The sequence below is a fragment of the Stomoxys calcitrans genome, chromosome 2 (assembly GCF_963082655.1).
Source record: "Stomoxys calcitrans chromosome 2, idStoCalc2.1, whole genome shotgun sequence".
NCBI lineage: Eukaryota > Metazoa > Arthropoda > Insecta > Diptera > Muscidae > Stomoxys > Stomoxys calcitrans.
In genome coordinates, this window is record NC_081553.1 from 78,216,168 (window position 1) to 78,241,849 (window position 25,682).

General features: G+C 37.5%; 1 protein-coding gene across 1 annotated transcript in view; it reads left to right on the top strand.

The window, feature by feature from the left end:
* The window catches only part of LOC106090424 (protein turtle homolog A), a 436,959-nt gene that overhangs the window by 373,620 nt on the left and 37,657 nt on the right, over positions 1-25,682 (top strand). The window contains exons 12-13 of the mRNA XM_059362200.1: positions 2,559-2,719; positions 14,925-15,072. Of these exons, the coding sequence (XP_059218183.1) occupies positions 2,559-2,719; positions 14,925-15,072 (309 nt within the window). The remainder of the gene's footprint in view (positions 1-2,558; positions 2,720-14,924; positions 15,073-25,682) is intronic.

Consider the following 25,682-nt stretch of genomic DNA (forward strand, 5'->3'; position numbering starts at 1 on the left):
TGCGCAACACTTTCATTTTTATAGAATGGACTTGTTGTACCCACCCACTCTGCTGAGTCTTCATTAGCACAACACGAAAAAGATGTTTCTTTCTTACTACCATATGTATTTCCTTAGTACAATTTGTTTATCTACTACCAAACATCTTATATTGAACCCCATATGAAGCCATGATTGACAAATATTCTCATTTTGGGAGGTGTTTTGGGGGCTAGGCGACTTCCTATCACTTTTACCGCATTTCTTATATTATATTCGTAATCTTCTCACAAACTCCTTTAATTTGAGTCCTATATTGTCATGATCGTCTAATGTGCACAGTTTTGAGCTAGGGGCGCCCCCTAGTATATTATACCGGCTCCGTACGTACTTGGACCCTACTTTTAACACCATTTTCATACTCTACACCCGAATACCGAATACCATCGGCGTCCCATATTACTTTCGATAGCTGGTGGTACTTTTGGGGCCGATATCAAAAAATTATATAGCCTATTGTTCCTTCCAGACCACTCCACATAATATGTGAACATTTCCAGAAAATCGGTTGAGCCATTTTTTAGTCTATAAGGAACAAAAAAAAACTCACATACCTACAAACAAACTAACACAAATTCATTTTTGGGGTGGGGCGACCCCCGAATACTTAGACATCTTTTTATGTCATATTCGTAATCTTCTCCCGAATACCTTTCATTTGAGTCCCATATTGATATGTACATCCAATATGTTTGTTTGGGGAACTTTAGGGATTGGAGTGGCCCCTGGCCCCGTCTTCTACTCTTCAATACCTTTCATTTGATACCCATATCGTCCCGATCGGTCAACCTTGATTTTGGATTGTGTTTTTGGGATAACGGGGGAGAGTCCTCCCCCTGTCAATATCGACAAATTATATAGCCTATTCCTCCTTCCTGACAATTTTCTTAATCTAACCCCAAATACCTTTTATTCGAGTCCCATATTGTAATTATCATCCAATATGCCTATTTGAAGGGGTTTTGAGGTCGGGGCAGCCCCCTAGGTACTTGGACCCAAATTTTGATGTCAAAATTGTATTTTACTCCCGAATACCTTTCATTTGAGTCCCATATTGCACCACAGTAGTGGTGCAGGCTATTATAGATTTGGTCATTTGTTTGCAACGGTAAGAAGGAGAAGCTAGACCCACCGATGGGTATACGGATCGGCTTAGAATCACTTCCTGTTTCTCTCCAGGTATTCTTTAATTCAAGGTACAGGTCGCATTTGTTGTCCGATTTTCACAAAATTTAGCATAAGTGTCTTTTTTGGTCCTAGCACGAACGCTATTGATTTGGAAAAAAATCGGTACAGATTTAGATATAGCTCCCATATATATTTTTCATCCGATGTGCCCTTATGTGTGCAAAATTTCATAATAATCGGATCAGATTTATATATAGCTCACATAAATATATCTCACACGATATAGACTGGCTGTAGCAAGCACAATTTTGGTCCGATCATTACAAAGTTTATCATGGAGCATTTTATTCAACGTTCTCATATGTGTGCAAAGTTCCATAACAATCGGTCTAGATTTAAATATAGCTCCCATATATATTTTTCATCCGATATGGCCTTTTAAGGCTGTAGAAGCCACAATTTTGGTCCGATCTTTACAAAATTTGGCATGGGCCGTTTTATTCAACGTTCTCATATGTGCGTAAAGTTTAAAAAAATCGGTTCAGATTTAGTTATAGCTCCCATATATATTTTTCATCCGATATGGCCTTTTAAGGCTGTAGAAGCCACAATTTTGGTCCGATCTCTAAAAAATTTTTCATGAGATGGTTTAATTGACATCCCAATACGTGTACAAAATTTCATCAAAATCGACTTGGATAAAACTCTCCTATAAATCTTTTGTGCGTTTCGACTTTTAAGGCTGTAGAAGCCACAATTTTCGTACGATCGTAAGAAAATCGTATAAGTTTCTATTCGATATTTCAATAGGTATGCAAAATTAAAGTCTGGCTAAATTTGGGTATAAGTGCTATCTATTAATAGTATTACGTATACTTGGTGGTGTAGGGTATTATAGAGTCGGCTCCGCCCGACTTTTGCCTTTCCTTGCGGGTTATATATATAGATTGATGAAAAATCTCTGAACCTGAAATTTTCTCTCATTTTTTTTTCTCTAAAGACAAAATATCCCTGAAATTCTCACTCAAAGTTAATTTTCTGAAAAATGAGGTGAAAATTTTCTGAAATTTTCTTTGAAATAAAAGTTCCACGACCTTTTTTTCCACAAATATATTGTATGAAATTTCCCTCCTGGAATGTCCCCCCTTGTCATGGAATGCTCCACAAACACTATCACAATCACATCGCCAGTGACCCCAGTGGCGATGAGCAATTCACTTAATTTACTCACCTATCATTTGTGCCATGTTTGCTGGTTATTGGTCCAATAGTTTGTTGGTATTTGTTTAACTTCCTTTCACATATATACATATTTAAGAATAAACTAAAACCGTTGACAACATAAAACTTTATTTTTATTTTTACATTTTTTATCTCCCCCAACGCCTTAGGTCGACCATTTCCATTACAAAATTGCTCGATAACCAACCAATCAGCAGATTCTATCCAGGTGGATTGCATTGAGGGCTTCGATGGTGGTCTGCCACAGAGTTTCATGTTGGAGTTGGTGGAATTAAACAATTTGCGTTTGGCACGAAACATAACTTTGCAGGTAAGTTTTTAAATGCACACACAGGAAAAAGAGAACGAGGGAGTGTTCGAAGGGAAGATTGCTTGGCATATTGTTGTTGTCAATGAAGAAATAACATTTCCAAAAGTCTTAGATAAAACTTTTGCACTCTAGCAATTATATAATATGAAGATAATTATTTTTACGTGGTACGTGTGGTCGTTACATCTTAAAAAATTTATGTTTGTGTCTTGGCTGTAAAACCTGCAACAAGACTAACAACAGACAAAACTTTTGAACTCTTTTTTTTGTATTTCACCCATTGCCTGGCATCTATTGCTTGGTTATACTACTTCTTGAATAGAAATATATATTGCTTCTAATGTTTCCTACTTGTACCTGTTCTCCACAGTGATTTTTGGTTTAGCAACCTAGAAAAAAAATATCAATTGTCGAAATTAAAAAAGTTTCTAGAAGAAATTGTGTTATTTTATTTTTTTTTTTTTGGTTTCACTTCCGTTTCCAAACCATGAAATACCCTTGTAGGTGTGATGCAGTCAAAGTTCATACACACACACTTGTGTATGCTTTTACCTATAGTATATATATGTACATCTGGGAGAGTGTGTGTAAGCTGGAGGTGTTTGAGTTTTTGTGAGAGTATTATTTTCTGTTTCATGTCGAAGTTAAATTTTTTTGAAGTGATGGAGGCTAAAAGTTGCTTTCAAGATGCATGCATTCATCTAAGAAGAAGGTTTTGCTTTATATTCTCAAAACTTTGTTTTTGGGGAAACATGGAAGAAAAGTGGTTACATGGATAATATCATGCAACCAGGCAACTAAATAATTGATGTGCAAATGTGTGAGTGTATATATGCGATATGGAGAGGTACTTTTATAAGAAGAGAAACCTACATTTAACCTGGTCATATATATATTTCGATCAATTGATTAATTCAAAAACAAATAAAAGCTCGCTCAGTTCGTCTGGCCTGAATCTTATACACCCTACACCATGGATCGCATTTGTCAAGTTCCTTACCTGGTATTTCTTTATAAGCACATAAAGGATAACGTACAAAAAATTACATGCAATTAAAGCTATATCAGCTTATGAACCATAGTGGAAGTCATTGACCAAAATTTCAGCCAAATCGGATAAGAATTGGGCCCTATATACGGTCAAGAAGTAAAATCGGGGGATCGGTTTATATGGGAGTCATATCAGGTTATGGGCTGGACCAGACCAGATTTGGAACGTATATATTGTAGAAAGTCATAGGAAAAGTCATTGTACAAAATTTCAGTCAAATCGTTTAAGAACCGCGAAATAAAACCTGAAGATCGCTCTATATGGGAGCTATATAACGGTTATAAACCGATTTAGACCATACTTGACATAGTGTTTGGAAGTCGAAACAAAACACTTTGTTCAAAATTTCTGTTAAATCGGATAGTAAAGAACGCTACAAAAGATCCCGATAGGGACAGCCAACGACGCTATATTTTTTGACATTTCTCTTCAGTAATGTTTGGCATTTCATGATGGAAAGATATACGAGCCAACGAGTCGAAATTATTAAAATTAACTACCGAAATTCGGAGTCAGTGGTCATATCCTTTTCATCGAAAAATCATCTTTAGCGATGAGGCTCATTTCTAGCTGAATGGCTTTGTAAATAAGCAAAATATGCGTTATTGGTCAGATAGCAATCCACGCTTATTCCATGAGTCATCATTACATCCCAAAAAAATTACGGTTTGGGCCGGCGGCGTCATTGGGCCGTACTTCTTCCGTGATGATAAAGTCCGGCACCTTACTGTGAATGGGAGTCGCTACCGTTTAATGATAACATAGTATTTTTGGGCCCAATTGAATGATACGGACTTAGAGGACATTTGGCAAACGCGTTATCTCACGAAATGGTCCAGTCGATTTTCCCCCTCGATCATTCGATTTGACGCCGTTAAACAACAAGCCAGCGACGGTTGATGAACTTCATATGAATATCGAACGCGAAATTGCAGCAGTATCGACTGATACTTTAAATCGCAAGCGTGCTCGTGGAGAGCCATGCAAAAGAAACCGAGTTCCATACATAATGGCATCGAACGTACTTCCACAAAATAAAGAGTTGCATTGATATCCACAACCATTTTTGTTTTATTAAAAAAAAAAACTTTTGTAGCACTCTTACTGAAGTATGCCATACATAATGGCATCGAACGTACTTCCACAAAATAAAGAGTTGCATTGATATCCACAACCATTTTTGTTTTATTAAAAAAAAAAACTTTTGTAGCACTCTTACTGAAGAATTCGATAATTGCGTACCATGGAGGCTCAAGAAGTCAAGATGCCAGAATTCTTCAAATAATCAATTTTCAAAAAACCATTTTACGGTGTAGCGAAGCGCAGCGGGCCAACTAGTTGGTTTATAAATGTGTTTGCAGTAGCTTAAGAAGTAAAAATCGGGCGAAATATATATAAGAGGTATATCTAAACCTGAACCGAATTCTACGGAATTCGCCAGTAATATCGGGAGTCCTAAGATAATCCTTTCTACCAAATTTCAAGAGAATAGGTTAACAAATTACCACATTATTGCAATATTACTCAAAATTAGGCGATATGGGAACTATATCCAAACCAAAACCGATTCCGACCTATCAGACAGACGAACAAACTGACAGACAGACAGACGGACAGACGGACAGACATAACTAAATCGAATCAAATTAATGGGTCTACCTCTCCTCCTTCCGGGTGTTACAAACTAATATAAAATGCAAATTTTGCCCATGAACGTTCTACTAAGGAACTGGGGCAAACTTCTCACATATCAATGAGTGCAGTCCGATTCAAGTTTAAGCTCAATGATAAGGGGCCTCCTTTTTATAGCCAAGTCCGAACGGCGTGCCCCAGTGCGACACCTCTTTGGAGAGAAGTTTTACATGGCATAATACCTCAAAAATGTTGCCAGCATTAAGACGGGGAAACCACCGCTGAAAATTTATTCTGATGGTTTCGCCAGGATTCGAAGCCAGGCGTTCAGTGTCATAGGCGGACATGCTAACCTCTGGGCTTAGTACTTATGTACTAAGTTATAAAACTCTGTACCACAGTAGTGGTTTAGTGTATAAAAAAAACTGTTTGGTGCGGTTTGCATGCAGGCGACGTCATTGGGCCATACTTCTTCCGACGATACCAATCGTTATGTTACCAATGCTACCGCACCATGCTCACTTATTGTTTTTGGACGACATGTGGTTTTAACGGGACGGTGAAACAAGCCAAACAGCACATGATACAATCGATTTATTGAAGAGTAAGTAATGTATTGAGTGTATTATTCCAAGAAATGGACCAGTCGTTTGAGCGATTCGTCCGTGCAAGTTGACGCCTCTAGACTATATTTTTTTGGTCTTTGTCAAGTCAATGGTCTATGCCAACAAGCCGGCGACGTTGGAAGAGCTCAGAGCAATCCTCCTCCATGGAACACATTTGTTTAATTTTTTGCCCAGTATCTCTTATACGCAAACAAAGGTAAATTAATAAGAAATGCTATATCAGGTTATGAATCTATCCAGAGCATACATCTCTTGGATTTTGGAGATCATAGTATATGCCATTGCGCAAAACTTCAGCCAAATTCAAATAGAATTACCCCCTCTACAGCTCATGAAGTAAAATCGGCTGACCGGTTTATATGGGAGCTATATCAGGTTATGAAACGATTCAGACTATAATTGGCACGTATGTTAGAGGTCACTGTGCCGAGTATCATCTTTAGCATTACAGGCTAAAGAAGTATAATCGCGGGATGGGTTTATATGGTAGCTTTTCGGGTTATGGGCCGATTTACACTATATTTGACAAGTATGTTAGAGGTTATAGAAAAAGTCACTGTGTCCAATATCAGCAAAATCAAATAAGAATTACGCCCCTTACAGGCTAAATAAGTGTAACACCAGCACAACAAGATCATATCTTATAAGTTAATGTACTGGTTCATAATTGAGTACTTAAAAAGGGTGATTTTTTAAGAGCTATTGGAAAGATTTTCTAAAAAAAAAATACATAAAATTCAGAAAATGCATGAAATCTTTATTTTAACTTTATTTATCGATAGTACGGTCCATACAATTTAATGTTTGAAGATTATTTCATGCAAATGTTGACCGTGACTGCGCCTCAAATGGTCCATCCGCTTGGTCCGACTTTGGCGTACTTTCGGCCGATATCTCACAAATTAATGCTTCATGTTGCTGGCTTGTCTGTATAGACATGAGCTTAAATATAGCCCCACAAAAAATAATCTAAGATCGTTTAATCGCACGATCTAGGCGACCCATTGACCGGTACCAAATGTGAAATAAAATGTTCACCGAACTCGCCTCTCAATAAGTAAATTTTTATGCGTGCTACGTGGCATGGGACATCGTCTTGTTTAAACCACATGTCATGCAAATCAAGCTCTTGCATTTTGGGCAAAAAAAAGTGGGATATCATCTCACGATAGCACTGACAATTCGCAGTTACGTTAGGATTCGGATCATTTTTGAAGAAGTACGGTCCAATGATACCACCAGCCCATAAACTGCACAAAATTGTGAAGTTGTTTTTTTAAGTTTTGGTAGCTCTTGCAATGCTTCTGGCTGATCTTGACTCCAAAACCAACAATTATGCTTATTTACCTGCCCATTGAGGCAAAAATGAGTTTCGTCGATGGAATGGAAGAAGTGCGCGATTCTTAACAAAGCACGCATTTTGGTAATTATATTTAATAATTTATTAACGATTCATGGTTAAATTACAGTGAAACAAAACACCAAACCTGCGTGAAATGTTTAAACCAGTGTTGCCAAAAAGATTATAGCTAAAAAATCACCCTTTTCATTGATTATTATTTTCATAGATTATACTTAACAAACACACATATCGGAATTTGTTGTTTGCCTGAATAATACGAATAGCTCGTTGTTAAAGGAATTGGGATTCTTTACGCTCTGAATGTTTGGTGGTAGGTTCCAGAGTTCCAGAGATCCGCACTATGCACAATGCATTGCCATTCAGAAATTTGAGTGTGAAATCGTAGTTGAATCAGTTTTTGGCCACAGTTCGATCTGTTGAATTTGAGATAAAGGTATTCAGGTTCCTTTGCTGTAATTTACCTTGTGCAGCAGGAATATGCATTTAGACTATCAATAAGATTTTAAATGATATATTAAATATTTGATATGGAAATTGCGATATGTGTTCTTGTCAATTTTTGTTAAAAACATATCTTGCTTTGTCGTTGTAAGCAACTTAAAGTTTCTTACATCAAAATTTGCAAATATTTCGCATCCCTATAACAGTGTTGAATCAAATAAGTTTTAGCAAGTAGCATTCGTATGTGGAAAGGTGTTGATAAGCGAACAGTCCATTAATTTCGCAGCATTCAACGAACTTTGCCAACTTTTCCGTTCTTATGATGTAATGTAGAATTCCGTTTATATGATGTAGTGTAGAATTGAAAGTCAATCCTAGGTTTGTGGCTACTTGAACATGAGTTACTACAGAGTTTCCAATTTTGATTTTGTTGTTAAAATTGGAAACTCGATATTAACATCAGTTATTGTTACATTTGTTTAGCTTATTGGAATCAGTTTAGTTTTAGATGGATCTTAACACGATGCATTATTAACAGCCCAAGAATGTATTAAGTTTAAATCAATGTTTATGTTAGACTCGCATGTTTGGATATCTTTCAGTTTGCAACATGTGTATACTTAGATATCATTATCATACGTTTGAATTCTACATGTTACTGGCACATCAGGCAGGTCATTTATATACATGGAAAATAGAAGAGAACCAAAAATAGAACTTTGAGTTACTCCTGTAGGCACAGTGCCTTTCTAAATGTATACCTTTCTTTGGCTATGAGGGCATTCGTGACGTCTCTTGTTGCTATCAAAATAATGCGTTTGTTTTAGTGGTTAATTCGTTGTTCTGCTTCTACAACCTCAATTATAAGTTAAAGGTTCCCTATTTTCGACATTTCTTGGTGAACATAATGTTACCTTCTTGATAGTCCACCTCTAAATATGTCAAAACCCTTAAGCATTTCCATCAATTGAATTAGGATATTAGTCTTATCTCCGCAATTGCCACAAATTATCCTTTATTCCTTCTGAGGTACATGTCCTACGAGTAGTATGTAGAGGTTTCTCATAATAAGCTTGCCATCTCCCAACCCCATTAAGAAGTTCAAGTGAAGCTAATATACAAAAATGTTACTTAATTTTTTTTGCAAAATATACTTAATCTTTAAATGTAATTTGCATTTTCTAATTATGTAGAGCAAAAGTGAAAAAAATTGCCCTTCATCACAAATGTGAAGACATAAAAGTTTGGTCTTCAGATTGGCACATTTCCATACATGGCAAAGTAAAAGATGGCTCTGGGAAAGTCGTTCAACAACGCAAGGATATGACTTCTAGCCGTGCAGGAAAAGTCAACACATGATAAGTTTTCCTTTTTGACAAACACACACCACAGCAATTGTGATATACGAGAACATGCACAGGAAAATGCATAATATTAAGCGAGCGAGCTCAGAGATGCCAGACACTTTTACAAATGTTGTGTTAAAAAATTTAAAGTAGACAAAAACAAATTAATGTCACGTGCTTCCTTTACCTACGGTCTAATTGATTGTTCCATGGTGAAATGTTGACCTACCGTTAACTTAATTGACATAATTTGACCGAAACGACGCAGACTGTTTATTTGTTATAACAAATTTGGCCCAAATCAAACGACAAGTGTCTTTCAAATTGAGGACACGTGTCACTTATCGTAGATTTTAGCTCTTAATATTTCTAATACATATAATAAACTGCAGTTATCTAGAAATATTATAATAAAGAAAACCCATGACCCGTTCTCTTGTAAAATCGAAAGGAAATCTAAAATATGTCATGCACATGGCAACCCCAGTGCAATAGAACATAACATCGGAACACCAGAATATTTGGAGTATGGGAGTTTGCAAAAACCTTGACGTAGACTTCGAAATATGTGCGAGGAACACAAATGCCCATACTCATACAGCATTTGTATACAGTTAGAGAAAAATATAAAACTTTATTTATGTATGTACAAGTTCTTAAGAGAGGTTAGCATAAATACTTCTGCCAAAGAGTTGTCACTTTAAGGCATGCCGTTCATGATAGGTTAGAAAAATTTGGTCCATTATCATTGACCTTAAACTTAAATCAGTCAGCACTCATTGATATATGAGAAGTTTACCTCTGTTCCTTAATGGAAAAATATGTCCATTTGCAAAATTTTTTCTAATTACGTTCTAATTGGGTTCTTAAAATTGGCTTAGTCGAACTTAGCATTTATTCAAAGGACGGGGGTTTACTAATTTCGTCATTCTATTTGTAACACCTAGAAATATGCGTCTAAGACCCCATAAAGTATATATATTCTTTATCGTCATGACATTTTAAGTCGATCTAACCATATCCGCCCGTCTGTCTATCGAAAGCACGCTAACTTTAGAAGAAGTAAAGCTAGGCGCTTCAAATTTTGCACAAATACTTTTTATTTGTGTAGGTCGATTGGGATTGTAAATGGGCCTAATCGGTCTATGGTTTGATATAGCTGCCATGTAAACCGATCTTGGGTCTTAATTTATTGAACCTCTAGAGGGCGCAATTCTCGTCCGATTTGGTTGAAATTTTGCATGAGGTGATGACTTCTAAGAACTGTGCTAAGTATGAAGCAAATCGGAAAATAATCTGGTTAGCTGACATATAAACCAAACTGGATCTTGAGTTCTTGAGCTCTGTAGAGAGCGTAATTCGCATCAGATTTGGCAGAAATTTTGTACAACGGCTTCTCCCATGATTTTCAAGATCATGTCCAATATGATTTGAATCGATCTATAGTTTCATACAGATCCCATATGAACCGATCTCCCGATTTTGCTTCTTAAGCCCCTACAAGACGCAATTCTTATACGAATGGACTGAAATATTACGCAATGACTTCTTCAATGTTCAGCATTTAATTCATTTATGGTCTGAATCGGACTATAACTTGATATAGCTCCAATAGCATAACAGTTCTTATTCATTATTCTTTGTTTGCCTAAAAAAAGATACCGCCAAAGAACTCTACAAATGCGATCCATGGTTGAGGGTATAAAAGTCCCGGCCCGGCCGAACTTAGCACGCTCTTACTTGTTTTCTTTTATTTTACCCACCACCAAAGGAAAGGGTATATATTCATTTAGTCATTCCGTTTGCAACACATCGAAATATCCATTTCCGACCCTACAAAGTATATATATTCCGTTGTCCGTGTGTCTGTCCGTCCGTGCGTTCGTCAGATGTAATCATGCTACAATCTTTAAAAATTGAGATATTGAGTTGAAATTTTGATCAGACTCGTATTTCACCTATTTGCATGTTAAGTTCTTGAATGGGTCAGATCGGATCATATTTGGATATGGCTGCCATATAGACTGATCTGGGGATTTAGGGTCTTGAGCCCGTAAAACAGCATTTTCTGTTCTATTTCGCTAAAATTTGAAACGAGAAGTTGCACTAGGGACCCCTATATTCAAACCCACTATGGTACATATCGGACCATATAGACCGATATGCCGATTTAGGGTCTTCAGCCCGTAACAGGCACATTTACCATCAGATTTCGATATAATATCAAAGAGTGAGTTAATTTAAGCCTCTCGATATCCGATTCAAATGTGGTCCAGATCGGACAATATTTAGATATAGCTGCCATATAGACCGATCTGCCGATTGAGGGTCTTAAGCCCATAAAAGCCGCAATTATTATTCGATTTCGATCAAATGTAAAAGAGTGAGTTGTTTTAAGCCTCCCAACATCCCACTTAAATATGGTTCAGATCGGACTATATTAAGATATAGCTGCTATATAGACCTGTCTGCCCATTTAAGATCTTAAGCCCATAAAAGCCTCAATTATTATCCGATTTCGGTGAAATTTGAAACTGTGAGTTGTTTTAAGCCTTTCGTCATCACACCTAAATGTGGCCTAGATTGGACAATATTTAGACATAGCTGCAATATAGACCGATCTGCGGATTTAGGGTCTTAAGCCCATAATGGCCCCAATTATTATCCGATTTTGGTGAAATTTGAAACAGTGAGTTGGTTTAAGCCTTCCGTCATCACACCTAAATATGGCCCAGATTGGACAGTATTTAGATATAGGTGTCATATAGACCGATCTGCCGATTTAGGGTTTAGGCTCATTTATTATCCGATTTCTATGCAATTTGGAACAGCGAGTTGTTTTAAGTCACCGGACATCCGACTCAAATATGGTTCATATCGGACCATATTTAGTTATAACTGTCATATAGACCGGTCTGCTAATTTGTTGTCCTAAGCCCATAAAAACCGCAATTATTATCCGATTTCGCTGAAATTTGACTTGTGTTAAGCCTCCAGTCATCCTACCGGCATATGGTACAGATCAGACTATATTTAAATGTAGCCGCCGTATAGAGCGACCAGCCCTTTAAGGTTCTTGAGCCCATAAAAAGCGGATTTTTGCCCGTTTTCGCTGAAACCGTGACTTGTATAAGAGTTTTCGGGACATGATTCAAATATGATCCAGACCAGCCTCCTTACTTTACTTTTCTTTAATTGGCTATGACTGAATATTTGTTCCACTAGCCGAACGTAGAATAGCGTTCCAAGCGCCTCGATCTTCTGCGCTCATTCTAAAATCTCTGACATCAAGTTTCGAAGTGTCTCCCACCACTTGATCTTTCCATCGGGCTTTTGGTCTTCCCGGCTTGAGTGTACCACCGTGTTTCCCTTCAAATGACTTATTTGCTGGAGCTTCTTCATCCATTCTGACAACATGACCTAGCCAACGCAGCCGTTGTATTTTGATGCATATAACTATGCTATCGTCGTCATACAGCTCGTGATTCATACGTCGCCTATATTCTCCATTAACGCAAACTGGTCCGTATATTTTACGAATAATCTTTCTCTCAAATACTCCAAGCACTGCCTTATCTGCTTTTACAAGTACCCATGCTTCAGAACCATATAACAGCACGGGTAGTATCAGTGTCTTGTATAGTGTAATCTTCGTCTGTCGAGAGGTGGCCTTGTTTCTTAACTGCTTACTTGGTCCAAAATAGCATCTGTTTGCCAGTATTAATCTTCGCTTAATCTCAAAACTGGTGTCATTCGTTTCGGTTACGGCGGTGCCGAGGTAGATAAAGTTACTGACTATGTCAAAGTTGGGGTTCCCAACTTTCTCCATTTTCTTTATCTGCTCGGTTGTGTTGAAACCATCCATTTCGTCTTATCTCCATTTACTGCCAGACCCATTTTTACTGACTCTCTTTCGATTCTTTCAAAGGCTGCAGTTACTACTTCCGGTGACCGACCTACGATTTCGGTGTCGATGTCGTCGGCATAGGCGAGTAGCATGTGTTCTCTTGTGATTAGTGTGCAATATCTATTTATATCTGCATCTCGTATAATCTTCTCCAGCAAGATATTAAAGAGATCACACGATAGGCTGTCTCCTTGTCTGAAACCTCGTTTGGTATTAAATGATTCGAGAGATTCTTTCCTTTTCTAGCTGAGGAATTAATTTTGCAGGGATACCAAACTCATACATGGCTTGAAATACCTTTGAACGTAAAGGAGTATCTCGGGTCTTTTCCAGGATTTGGCGCAGTGTGAATATCTGGTCCAAGGTGGATTTACCAGGGTATCTTGTATGCGGTGGGGAGGAGACTTATTCATCTGTAGTTGGCACATTCCGTCTTACCTCCTTTCTTGTGTACGGGACATAGTATGCTGAGGTTCCAATCATCGGGTATGCGTTCTTCTAGCCAGATTAGACAGATAAGCTGATGCGTACGCCTTAGCAACGTGTCGCCTCCGGTCTTAAATAGTTCAGCGGATAATCCATCGGCTCCTGCTGCCTTGTTTTTCTTTAGTCGTGTCACTTCTTTAGTCTTTGGTCACTTGGACCACCATTTGCAGATCAGCTTCCATTTGCACATTACTATGGACGTTGTTTTGGAGTTGTTATAAAAGAGGATGGTGTCGCCTCCCGTCTTAAATAGTTCAGCGGGTAATCCGTCGGCTCCTGCTGCCTTGTTGTTCTTTAGTACGGTCAGTTCTTTAATCCTTGGTCACTTGGACCACCATTTGCCATCAGCTTCCATTTGCGCATTACTATGGACGTGGTTTTGGAGTTGTTATAAAAGAGGATGGTTAATTTATCCATGGTGATTAGTATATAATGTTCGGCACGCGGCCGAACTTAACACGTTTTTACTGTTCTTTTTTTCCAGATTTAATACCTTTTTGAACGATTTATCTGCTATTCGTTTGACTGTTTTAATGCCTTTTCGGAATTTACATTGATAAGCAGCTATTGAAAACCTCTTTTTTTTAAGTGTATTCACATATGCACTGTGAATACACTTATCATATCTTTATCAGCGCACACACGTGAAATGTTACAATGTCAGCAATGTTAAGAAAGTTTTCCTGTTCCACGAAGAACAAAAATAAAAAAATGAACAAAAATTACGAAAAAGGCAAAGCAAGCTACCATACAACCAACCTTCCTCAAGACAGAACAAGACAAGGCACTCATCTCTAATTTAAAGTAATAACTTGAGCTACCCCTCTCCCCTTAACCTTAAGGAATTGACTTTAAACTTTATGTCCTGACAATGATGTTGTCATTGTTTTTATACGAGTATGCTTTTTTTTCTTTCCGTTCCTTTTGAAAGGGTCTATTTTTCAAAGGAAACTCTGAAAAAAAACAAAGGAAAAGGAATTGCATTAGAAGTTTCTTTTTATTCTACTGCTCCCTTCTTAAATTTTTTTTTACTGGGGAGCAGTGTGAGTGGGAGAATGAACAAAGTTTTATTGTTTATAATTTCTTTTAAACTGCCTGGAAAAAATGATTGTAACAAAGTTTCATTTTTCATCCTTCTTCTTTTGTTTCTGTTACACCGAAATGGAATTAGAAGAACGTGCTTCTATTAGTCATTTTCCTTAAAAAGTAAAAGGACACCATGCTTTTTTCTAAGTTGCCCTCGGTTGTTGGACGTTTTTGTTTTTCACTCATACGAGAAGTCTTAAAATGCAAATAAATAAAATTTAAAAAGTTTAATATGGGTTTTTTTGTTTTCATTTTTTTCTCGTACAGCACACTTCGAGTCCTGTAACGTTTTTTATTGACAACTTGGACCCCAGTGCTACATATCGCATGATTATATTTGCCGTAAATGCCAAAGGACGTTCGGAGCCAATTATCATTGATGACATCAATTTTAAAGGTGTTGCCAAATTTACTGGTAAGTATTATCGAAATTTACTTGTAGGAATGATTTTAGTAAGAATGACTTTGATTTTAATCGGGTATATCTCTTTGATATGTAAACCATGTTTCTCTTGTTCCTTAGAAGAAAGAAGTGAAAAAACATGTTCCTTACAGAGACATGGGGAGAAACTTTGCGTAAAAGCTTTTTAGGGTCCCTCTTTGGCGCATAGCTTAGCATGACCGCCTTTCGAACCAAATTAATAACTTACATACTAAAAGCAGGCTTGGGATGCGTAGATCTATGTAGGCGGGCTATAAGAGGGACAACGGCAGGAGGTGTTGTATCCACTGCAAAGGAGTATAGCTCTAGAAAAAATTAGTGTAAAAGTTAATTATTGATGCTAGGGGAAAGTTTCCCGGAACTCTTGGACATATAAGGGATAAGAAAATTTTCCTTTTACTGAAACCGCATAATACCTGTTTCTTTTTCAGAACAGGAAATTGAACCCAAATTTTAGTAAGAGCGAAAAAGCCTACTCTTGATCTATACAACTGCAAGAGGGTCATTAGTCAAAGTTGGTAGTTGAACAGCGTGCCATGTACTGGCCACATTTTTTGTGTCGAAATATTTTTTATTGATTCAAATAGCAAAAATGTGTGGAACTAGCATAATTTTCTGTTCTGTTGGATATGACAATCCTTTCGCCTTGGTTGTTGCTCTGAGTCGGTCAAAAAATGATTTGCAAGCCGCACGAATCTAATCTGCCTGTATATTTGACCCATTCCCGCACAATGGCTCTTTTAGCGCATCTACACTAACAAAACTATTTTTCTTTGGCTTGCTTTTTAACGTGGCCCAAATAGAAAGGCCATTCGATTGGCATCTGACAGATTGGACAGCCACTGTGATGACGAAATGAAATGCGGAATTTTATATGTAACCGTTTATGTTTAACACGTGCTTTAAATGGCAGTGCGGAGTTTTGTTGGTCCGTCCATTGGCCTACGACCGAAATGTTGCGTGCCCATGGTTTCAAAATAACTTCCAAAATGTTTCCGATAATTGCAAATGCGAATTTGCCCATGAACATTCCAGTAATGAAGTGGGTGCAAACGTCTTACACATCAATGACTGCTGTCGGATTCACGTTTAAAGCTCAATGATGAGCCGAGTCCGAACGGCGTGTCGCAGTGCTACACCTTTTTGGCGATCCCCGATAATTAGTTGCATTTACTTTGACCCCAGGCTCGACGAAAATGTTCGTACGTGCGTTTGGTTAAATAAACACGATGATCTTGGGAGTTTACGAATTTCTCAATTGTAAATTTGCTCATCAGAGAGCACAATGGTCGGAAATTCATCTCGTTCTTGCAACCACAGCAAATCCTTTCATCTTTTGAGTCTAAAATTTGTTGTCTTTGGTGTAGGTTAGGTCAGGTTAAGTTGAAAAGAGGGTGCAGATTTAAATCCGCCCCATACCATTATGGGCATATACTTAAGTCGGCTGGTTATGTGCTCTAAATGCTATAAAGTAACCTTGAAAAAGAAAATCTAAGTTGGCAGTTTCGTGCGACTTACAAAATCAAGCCTTAGTTGGTTGATGTCTGGTATTGTATCTCCACCTAGCTACCAGTGTCTGTTAGCCGCTAAATGCGGAAAATGACATAGGAAATGCTCCAACGTCTCATCATCTTCCCCACATGCCCTACATATGGTATCACATGCAGCACCGATTTTGCATAAATGAGTCCTTTGTGTCCCGTTATGATACCGAAAGCTATACTGACTTCCTTCTTACTTTTTTTCAGTAATATCCTCGCCTTCTAATGATACTGATTTCCCCATAGGATTTTTGCCCTCCTACCTACCGTTTCGCTCTTCCACAGTGTTACATGCGCGTTCGTCGACCACGCCCTTTACTCGGACTTCATCGAACCGAAAGGCTATGGGTTATCCAAGTTTATTGATGGCAGTCCTCCGGTCTGGTGTAAGATCGTGGGTTTTTTGGAATTTGTAAGGCTTTACCTTGCACTCGTTTTTATACCCTCCACCAAAGGATGGAGTATATTTATTTTGTCATTCCGTTTTCAACACATCTAAATATCTATTTCCGACCGTACGACGATCGAGAATGTATATATTTTATATTCTTGATCGTCATTTTGATATAGCCGCCATATAGACCGATCTGCTGCTTTAAGGTCTCAGGCCCATAAAAACCACATTTATTACCCGATTTTGTGAAATTTAGGACAGTGAGTTGTGTTAGGCCACTCGACATCCTTCTTCAACTTGTCCCAGATCGGTCCAGATTTGAATAAAGCTGCCATATAGACCAATATTTTGTCTTACAAAATTGAACATTGACTTGTATTTATTAGACCACTCAACGTCCGTGCCAAATTTGGTCCAAATCGGACTATATTTCGATATAGCTGCTATAGGTGCATAAATTATGCATTTTCCATCGGATTATGATGTAAGGTGGACAGGTGGACCCACCCGGGGCGGTGGGTGTCCATAGTTCGGCCCGGCCGAACTTGGTTCCTTTTTACTTGTTCAATATATGTTGCATCCTTGCACGGGATATCTTCAGATCTTCGCCATTTGATTGCCACTATGGCGTGGATGTCGCGGAACCATTTTAGTTATTGTTGCATTTTTTTGGGCCACCACCATTGGGTTTGAAAACACTACCAGTATCGTTATAATGATTTATAGTGTTATACACACTTATAATTAACACTTTGAGGTGTTTGAGTTCGCCAGCTATAGCCGGATGTGATTTTCCAGCAAAAGATAAAGCAATCACTATTATGAATAACTTTCTTTTTAAATAAACTTGGAAATATTTGTATTTCACAGCTGCACGGAGGATAATACTATCTAATGCACAGAATTTAATGGTACCATTAAATTAAGTGCATAAGTACATTCTGTACATGGTATACTTAATGCTTTGGAAATTGTGGATATACAAACTGCAGTGAGGTTGAGGTAGCTTTCTCTTTCCTCAAGTAGCGGATTATATATGGTTGGTTGCAGAGTAAACGACAATATGGGCTTTGGAGGGTACTAGAGCAGGGCATTTACAAAATGTTGCTTGATCAGGGTAGTGTGAACCAAGTCAAGATTCTTCCAAAAAATAAAGAAGTAGTGGTATAATTAAGATAAGGGTATATGAACAACTATTGGTATAAATATCTTCTTAGACAGCCGTTAAATCATTGGAGAGTTTATTTCTGAACTCAAAAAAACTCACCTAGAATCTCCAAGCGAGATGGCTGAACAGCAGGGTCCATATACTCCACAGAATTTGAGAGCGGACAAGCCTCTAACTACCTTCTTGAATATTTAGTAATGACTTCAATGACATTTCTGTCAATTCTTCGTGATGTGGTCGAAAGGGCAAGGACGACAATAGGTCACAAATTCGAGATTAGGAACTACCTTACACATTGCAGGGGAAATGAATATGTTTGCGTGCGTCTAGTTATATGTGAAATAATTCACTGGAAGGCTAAAAGATGACTGATAGTCACAAATTATTGGCTGTAAATGCTAGATGAATATACATTTCCTTTGATGAAGGATATTTTGCTTGATTTTCAAGTTTTTTTATTTTATTGGACGGGTCAAAAGATCCTTAACTAAAAAAAATCTAAAATAAAGATCAAAATATAGTTGAACGTTATAAAATTGACTTTGAGCCAAGACAACAATTAATTAGTTAAAGACGCAAATTAGAAATAGGAGGTCTTTAACTGTTTATTTTTTTATACCCTCCACCATAGGATGGGGGGTATACTAATTTCGTCATTCTGTTTGTAACTACTCGAAATATTCGTCTGAGACCCCAAAGTATATAAAGTCTTGATCGTCGTGACATTTTATGTCGATCTAGCCATGTCCGTCCGTCTGTCCGTCTGTCTGTCGAAAGCACGCTAACTTCAGAAGGAGTAAAGCTTGCCGCTTGAAATTTTGCACAAATACTTCTCATTAGTGTAGGTCGGTTGGTATTGTAAATGGGCCATATCGGTCCATGTTTTGATATAGCTGCCATATAAACCGATCTTGGGTCTTGACTTCTTGAGCCACTAGAGGGCACAATTCTTATCCGATTTTGCTGAGGTGTTTTATTATAACTTTCAACAACTGTGCCAAGTATGGTTCAAATCGGTTCATAACCTGATATAGCTGTCATATAAACCGATCTGGGATCTTGACTTCTTGAGCCTGTAGAGGTCGCAATTATTATCCGATTTGCCTGAAATTTTTTACGATGGATTCTCTCATGACCATCAACATACGTTTTTATTATGGTCTGAATCGGTCTATAGCCCGATACAGCTCCCATATAAATCGATCTCTCTATTTTACTTCTTGAGCCCCCAAAGGGCGCAATTCTTATTCGAATTGGCTGATATTTTACACAGGTCTCCAACATATAATTTAATTGTGGTCCAAACCGGACCATATCTTGATATCGCTCTAATAGCAGAGCAAATCTTTTCTTATACCCTGTTTTGCCTAAGAAGAGATGCCGGGAAAAGAACTCGACAAATGCGATCCATGGTGGAGGGTGTATAAGATTCGCCCCAGCCGAACTTAGCACGCTTTTACTTGTTTAAGGTTAAGTTTCTAAGTTTAAAAAACTGGACAGCGTCTGTGTAGTAAAATAATATGCAACGAAATTTGATAGGGTTGGATGTGTCCGTTAGTAAATAGGAAATTCAATTTAAAGATGACATCTTTATTTTAAGGTTTTGGTTCATTGGCTTGTTTTCATTGCTAGAATCCTACAAATGAGGAAATATTGGGTTACCCAAAAAGTAATTGCGGATTTTTTAAAAGAAAATAAATGCATTTGTAATAAAATTTAGAATGAACTTTAATCAAATATACTTTTTTTACACATTTTTTCTAAAGCAAGCTGAAAGTAGCAGCTGATAACTGACAGAAGAAAGAATGCAATTACAGAGTCACAAGCTGTGAAAAAATTTGTCAATGCCGACTATATGAAAAATCCGCAATTACTTTTTGGGCAACCCAATATCTTAAATGATATACATGATAGCTTAATCTCATGTTCCATGAACACTGAAACTAATCCCCTTGTAGGACTTGAAATCTATGGCTTTCTTGCTGCCATATATTGCAAAGGCGTGTCTGAACTCTTTTCTAACGAGACAAAATGATGTTTACTACTACTTTTCGATCTTCGATTATAGATTTGATATATTCCGTTACTGTTGGTACTTTGACTTGGACTATATTGCGCTGGTTAAGAAGTCTGTGGTCTATCTTGATATCTGGTTTTGGTGTTAGTATTTTGTCTTGTTATTTAGTTCTTGTTGTTGTAGCCAAATTTCCGTATGTTGAGGTAGCTATTCTCTTCTAGCTCCAAGGCTAGCAAGCTCGTTCCATTGTCCATGAAAGCGATCACCGTGGAAACGTTATGGCCAGGTCGTGATATCTGGTCTTGATATTCTAAGATCTGTTTTTCCAAGGTTGGTACTTTGGAATGCCAGCATCGAGAGATCGGACGATATGTCTATATGGCAGCTTTTTTTATCCAAGTATGGACCGATCTGGACCATATTAAACACGGGTGTCAAAGAGCCTTACATAGCTCACTGTGCCAAATTTTATGGGCCCAAGAATTTAAATCGAGAGATCGAATAAATGACAGCAGTATCCAAATAAAGCTCGTTCTTTACCACAGTCGGTACGAATTTTGAATGGCCTAACACACCTCATAGAGCTAAATTGCATTAAAATCGGTTAATAAATTCTTCACCTTTTGCGGGCCTAAAACCTTAAATGGGAAGATCATTATTTACGGCAGCTGTATCAAAAACTAGACGGATCTGAGCTGTACCGAACAAGTATATCGAGGGGCCTTAAACAACCCAATGTACCAAATTTCAACGAAATGGGGCAGAAAATGCGCCATTATGGGCCAAAGACCTTAAAACGAGAGTTCGGTATATGTGGTAAATCTGGACCGATCTGGACTATATGGAACAGAAATTCCAAGGGGCCTAGCACAACTCGCTGTCCCAAATTTAAAAGAAATCAGATACTATATGTAGCTTTAGTGGGCCTAAGACCTTATGGACAAAGAAAAGGGTATGTGCAAAGTTTCACATCTATTTTTAAAAACTGTGGCGAGATTTCCACAGACAGACGGACAGATGGGCGGACAAAAGACGAATTGTAATAATCAAGAAAATATCTACTTTAAAGGGTCGGAAATGGTTATTTCAATGAGAGGTATTCCGAATAACACATTGAATATACACCCTTCCTTCGGTGGTGGGTAAAAAAGTTTATTAGTATGATGGTAAAGTAGTGTAGGGGATTTAACACGACGATATTCCTAAGAAACTGTTACAAGAATAAATTCCAATTTGCCAAGTTCAATTTTTAAATACATATTAAAAATAGTGTATGTAAAGTGTCTTCACATATGCATAAATATACCCATTCTCCGCAAAAACATAACACCTAGAACAATATACGCATATTGGTATATATGAGTAGATGCATACACACAAACACACCAACACGTATGTATGTGTATGTATGGAATATACCACAATTTGTCCCCGATCCATGAGGAAATCGCTTGCAATTGTTCTGTATAACTTTGTGTAAATTTCACCTTGGGGCGGATGTAACTAAAAATAAAACTATCAATGAAAATTGCATTATGCAAAACAGGATATTGACTTTCAGATGTTTTTTCTTTCTTTTTTTTTTTGTCATCGATATGCTGGTGTGTGCGTGTGTATTCCCTCTTTTTGTGCTGACTGTATTGTTGTTAACGCTTCCGCTGAAACCGAGAAACTTCCACTTATGGTCTTATTTGCACAAGATCAATATGTGTTTATCATGCACTCACACATGCACTGAAGGTGCAATTTCCAACAAAATTGGTAAATCACATTCACCTAAAGACATGGAAACGTAAAAAGAAAACAAAAGGCAACAAAATTTAAAATAAAATAGACTTTCTGGAATTTTGGTTATAAAAAAAAAACAAAATGGGGAATTGTTATATTTTGCAGAAAGTCCTTGTAATTTGAAAATTACTAGATACCAACTTGTTCCTAAACTTACCTTTATTTCAGTTTCTAGTCTATTGCATTCACCATGGAATCGCTCATACTTTTGTAATGTTTGCTGTATTGGATATCTGCATAGTTTCTTTTTGTTTTGTTTTCCTTGTTACGATACTACTTTACATATGCATATAGAGTGTTCGTTTTACAAGAATCTGTATCGCACTCATGGTGGGCTCCTATTTTTTAGTGCGCTGTTGCTCTGCCATTGCGAAAGCAATAAAAGCCAATATTGGTACGTAGAACGTTTCTAGGTTTTTTCTTTTACTCCAATATCCTCTATCCACATAAACTAATGCACAGCCAGGCAGAATGACTCAGAGACAACAAGTGCAAAAGAAGTATCATCATAATCTATCCTTGGCAAAGAAAAAGTCAAACAAGAAAAAAAGTGCAAATCTCATGAATTTTTATTTTAACACAAATTGTCAAGAATATGATACGAAGAAAGATAAAAAAAAAAAAAACGCAACAAGCTTATGGACAAACTATTACATCACACACTCACACACAACAAGCTTTCTTTTATTGGTGTAGAAAGTTATTTCGCCATTGGAAGTTAGTCCTTCTTGCTGCACAAGAGGATAAGAAGTGCAAGCAGGACATTATTGCCGGGATTTATGGTTGCATTTGTAAATAAATTCTATCGATTATTGATAATATCGTGTCCTGGCTTCCACTTGTCCTTGGCTTGACTTCAATCGCCCGGTTGTTGTTAACCACTTTTTTTCTTTCCATATCCTTCCTGTCGTTGTGTTGTTTGTCATTGTGGCTTGTGTAAAACTTCCTTAAGTAATTGTTATTAATATTGCACAGCTGTTTTTGTACGTTTGATCAACGTCTTTTACCACTTTTTATTTAAGAAGACTACAGACAGGGAGTTTTCCGATTTAAATTTTTAAGGATAAACAATTTTTATAGGTAATTTAAAATAGGACTTGTATTGCTCACATTTTCTGCAAGAAAGCACATGCAAAGAAAAAATTTAATTTTAAATAATTTTACTTCGAAAATTAAAGTTCTAAGAAAACCAAATTTCGAAGAAATTTTCTATGATAATTAAATTTTGATTTTCAAATTTTATTAAAAAACTTCAATGCAAATCATTGTTTGACAAACGATTTTTATATTTCCAGGAAATTTTTCAAAAATAAAAGATTTTAGTCTAAATTTCTTAAGAAATTGAATTTTTATTAAAATTAAGGTATTATTTGATTATTTGCCCGCCAAATAGGTGAATTGATTCAAAATGTTACAATCAGTGCTTAAGAAAGAAAAATAGGTTGGGAGTGGTCCTAGGGAGTCTTAGTGTTCTTACACTTCACGTCATCCAATAAAGATTTTTGGCTCCCCTCTCGGAACCATCCGTCTTTTCGAGGGTTTTGAGAGGACCCTTTAACCCACAACTCTAAGGTTTCCCAGACCGTGAAAAGTGTAAAAAACCGGACAAGAACAAAGATACCCCAGATGAGTATGGCGGTATGGTTAAGTAGAGGTTTGGAATTCCTGAATGAACGTCGCTATCTTGACATGACGCTAAATTGGGTTTCTGTCATGTACTATGTTAATGGGAGTGAGAGTGAGAAGCGCTCGTTAACGGTTCATGATATGGAGCTATTTTTGGTTCCCCAAATATTATGATATATTCGTGGGAGATAGAAAGCGAACGAATAAGCAAGGAATGGCTCATGAAATACTGCTTAAATTGGGCTTGGACATGATGGCATTTTTGTGCGAATGAAAATCCAAATTTGCCCATGAACATTCTATTAAGAAACTGAGGCAAACTTCTCACATATCTATGACTGCTGCCTGATTTTAGTTTAAGCTTAATAATAAGGGACCTACCGAGTCCAACCCGAGTCCATAATGCGTGCTGCAAAGCGACACCTTTTTTGGGAAGAAATTTTTTACATGGCTTAGAACCTCACAAAATTTCGCTGACATTAGGAGGGAAAACCGCCTCGCCAGGCGTACATGTCGAAACCTGCATTACGGTGGCCTCCTGTAGAAATGAGAAGACCGGCGAATATGCCGGACTCGTTCTCGTCTCATGAAATGGCCTTAACTTTGGTTCGCGGTCATGATGATACATATGTTCGTGGCAATGAGAAGGCGGACTGATGTGCTGGAAAATGTTTGTCCACGGCGAGTCAACCTGTTGCCGGTCTTATACATATGCCATTTTTATACCCTCCACCATAGGATGGAGGATGGGAGGCCACCGTAGCGCAGAGGTTAGCATGTCCACCTATGACGCTGAAAGCCTGGGTTCGAATGGCGAAACCATCAGAAAAAAAATTTCAGCGGTGGTTTTCTCCTCCTAATGCTGGCAACATTTGTGAGGTACTTTGCCATGTAAAACTTCTCTCCATGGAGGTGTCTCACTGCGTCACACCTTTCGGACTCGGCTATAAAAAGGAGGCCAATTATCATTGAGCTTAAACTTGAATCGGATTGCACTTATTGATATGTGAGAAGTTTGCCCCTGTTCCTTAGTGGAATGTTCATAGGCAAAATTTGCAATTTTTTTACCATAGGATGGAGGTATGCCAACTACACTATTCCTTTTGCAATACCTCGAAATATTGATCTAAGACCCCATAAAGTATATATATTCTTGGTCGTCATGATATTTAAGTCGATCTAACCATGTCCATCCGTCTGTCTGTCGAAAGCACGCAAACTTTCGAAGAAGTAAAGCTAGTGCTTGAAATTTTGCACAAATACCATATAAACCGATCTTGAGTCTTGACTTCTTGAGCTTTTAGAAGGCGCAATTCTTATCCGATTGAATGTAATTTTGCTCGCGGTGTTTTGGAATCACTTCCAACATTTGTGCGAAGTATGGTTCAAATCGGTCCATAACCTGATATAGCTGCCATATAAACCGATCTTGGGTCTTGACTTCTTGAGCTTCAAGATGCGATTTGGCTGAAATTTTGCATGAGGTTTTTTGGTATAACTTCCAACAAATAAAAAATTAGCCCATAACCTGATATAGCTGCTATATAAACCGATCTCCCGATTAGACTTCTTGAGATTCCAGAGGGCGCATTTCTTATCCTATATGGCTGAAATTTTGCACATATCATTTTGGATATGACTTTCAACAACTACGGCAAATATGGTCCTAATCTGCTTATAACCTGATATAGCCGCCACATAAACCGATCTCCCGATTAGACTTCTTGAGCTTCTAGGGGTCGCAATTCTTATCCGATTTAACTAAAATTTTGGGTGAGGTGCTTCGTTATGACTTCCAATGATTGTGCCAAGCATGGTCTAAATCGATTCATAACCTGATATAGCTGCCATATAAAACGAGCTTCAAATTTGAATTTCTGAGCCTCTTGAGGGAGCAATTATTACGCAATTTGCCTGAAATGTTGGAGGTGTTATTTGTCTATGACTTGTACGGCATGACAAATACGGTCCATATCGGTTAATTACTATATATAGCTTATATATATTTGAAAAAGTAATTCAAAGAACTTGATAAATGAGGTCCGTGGT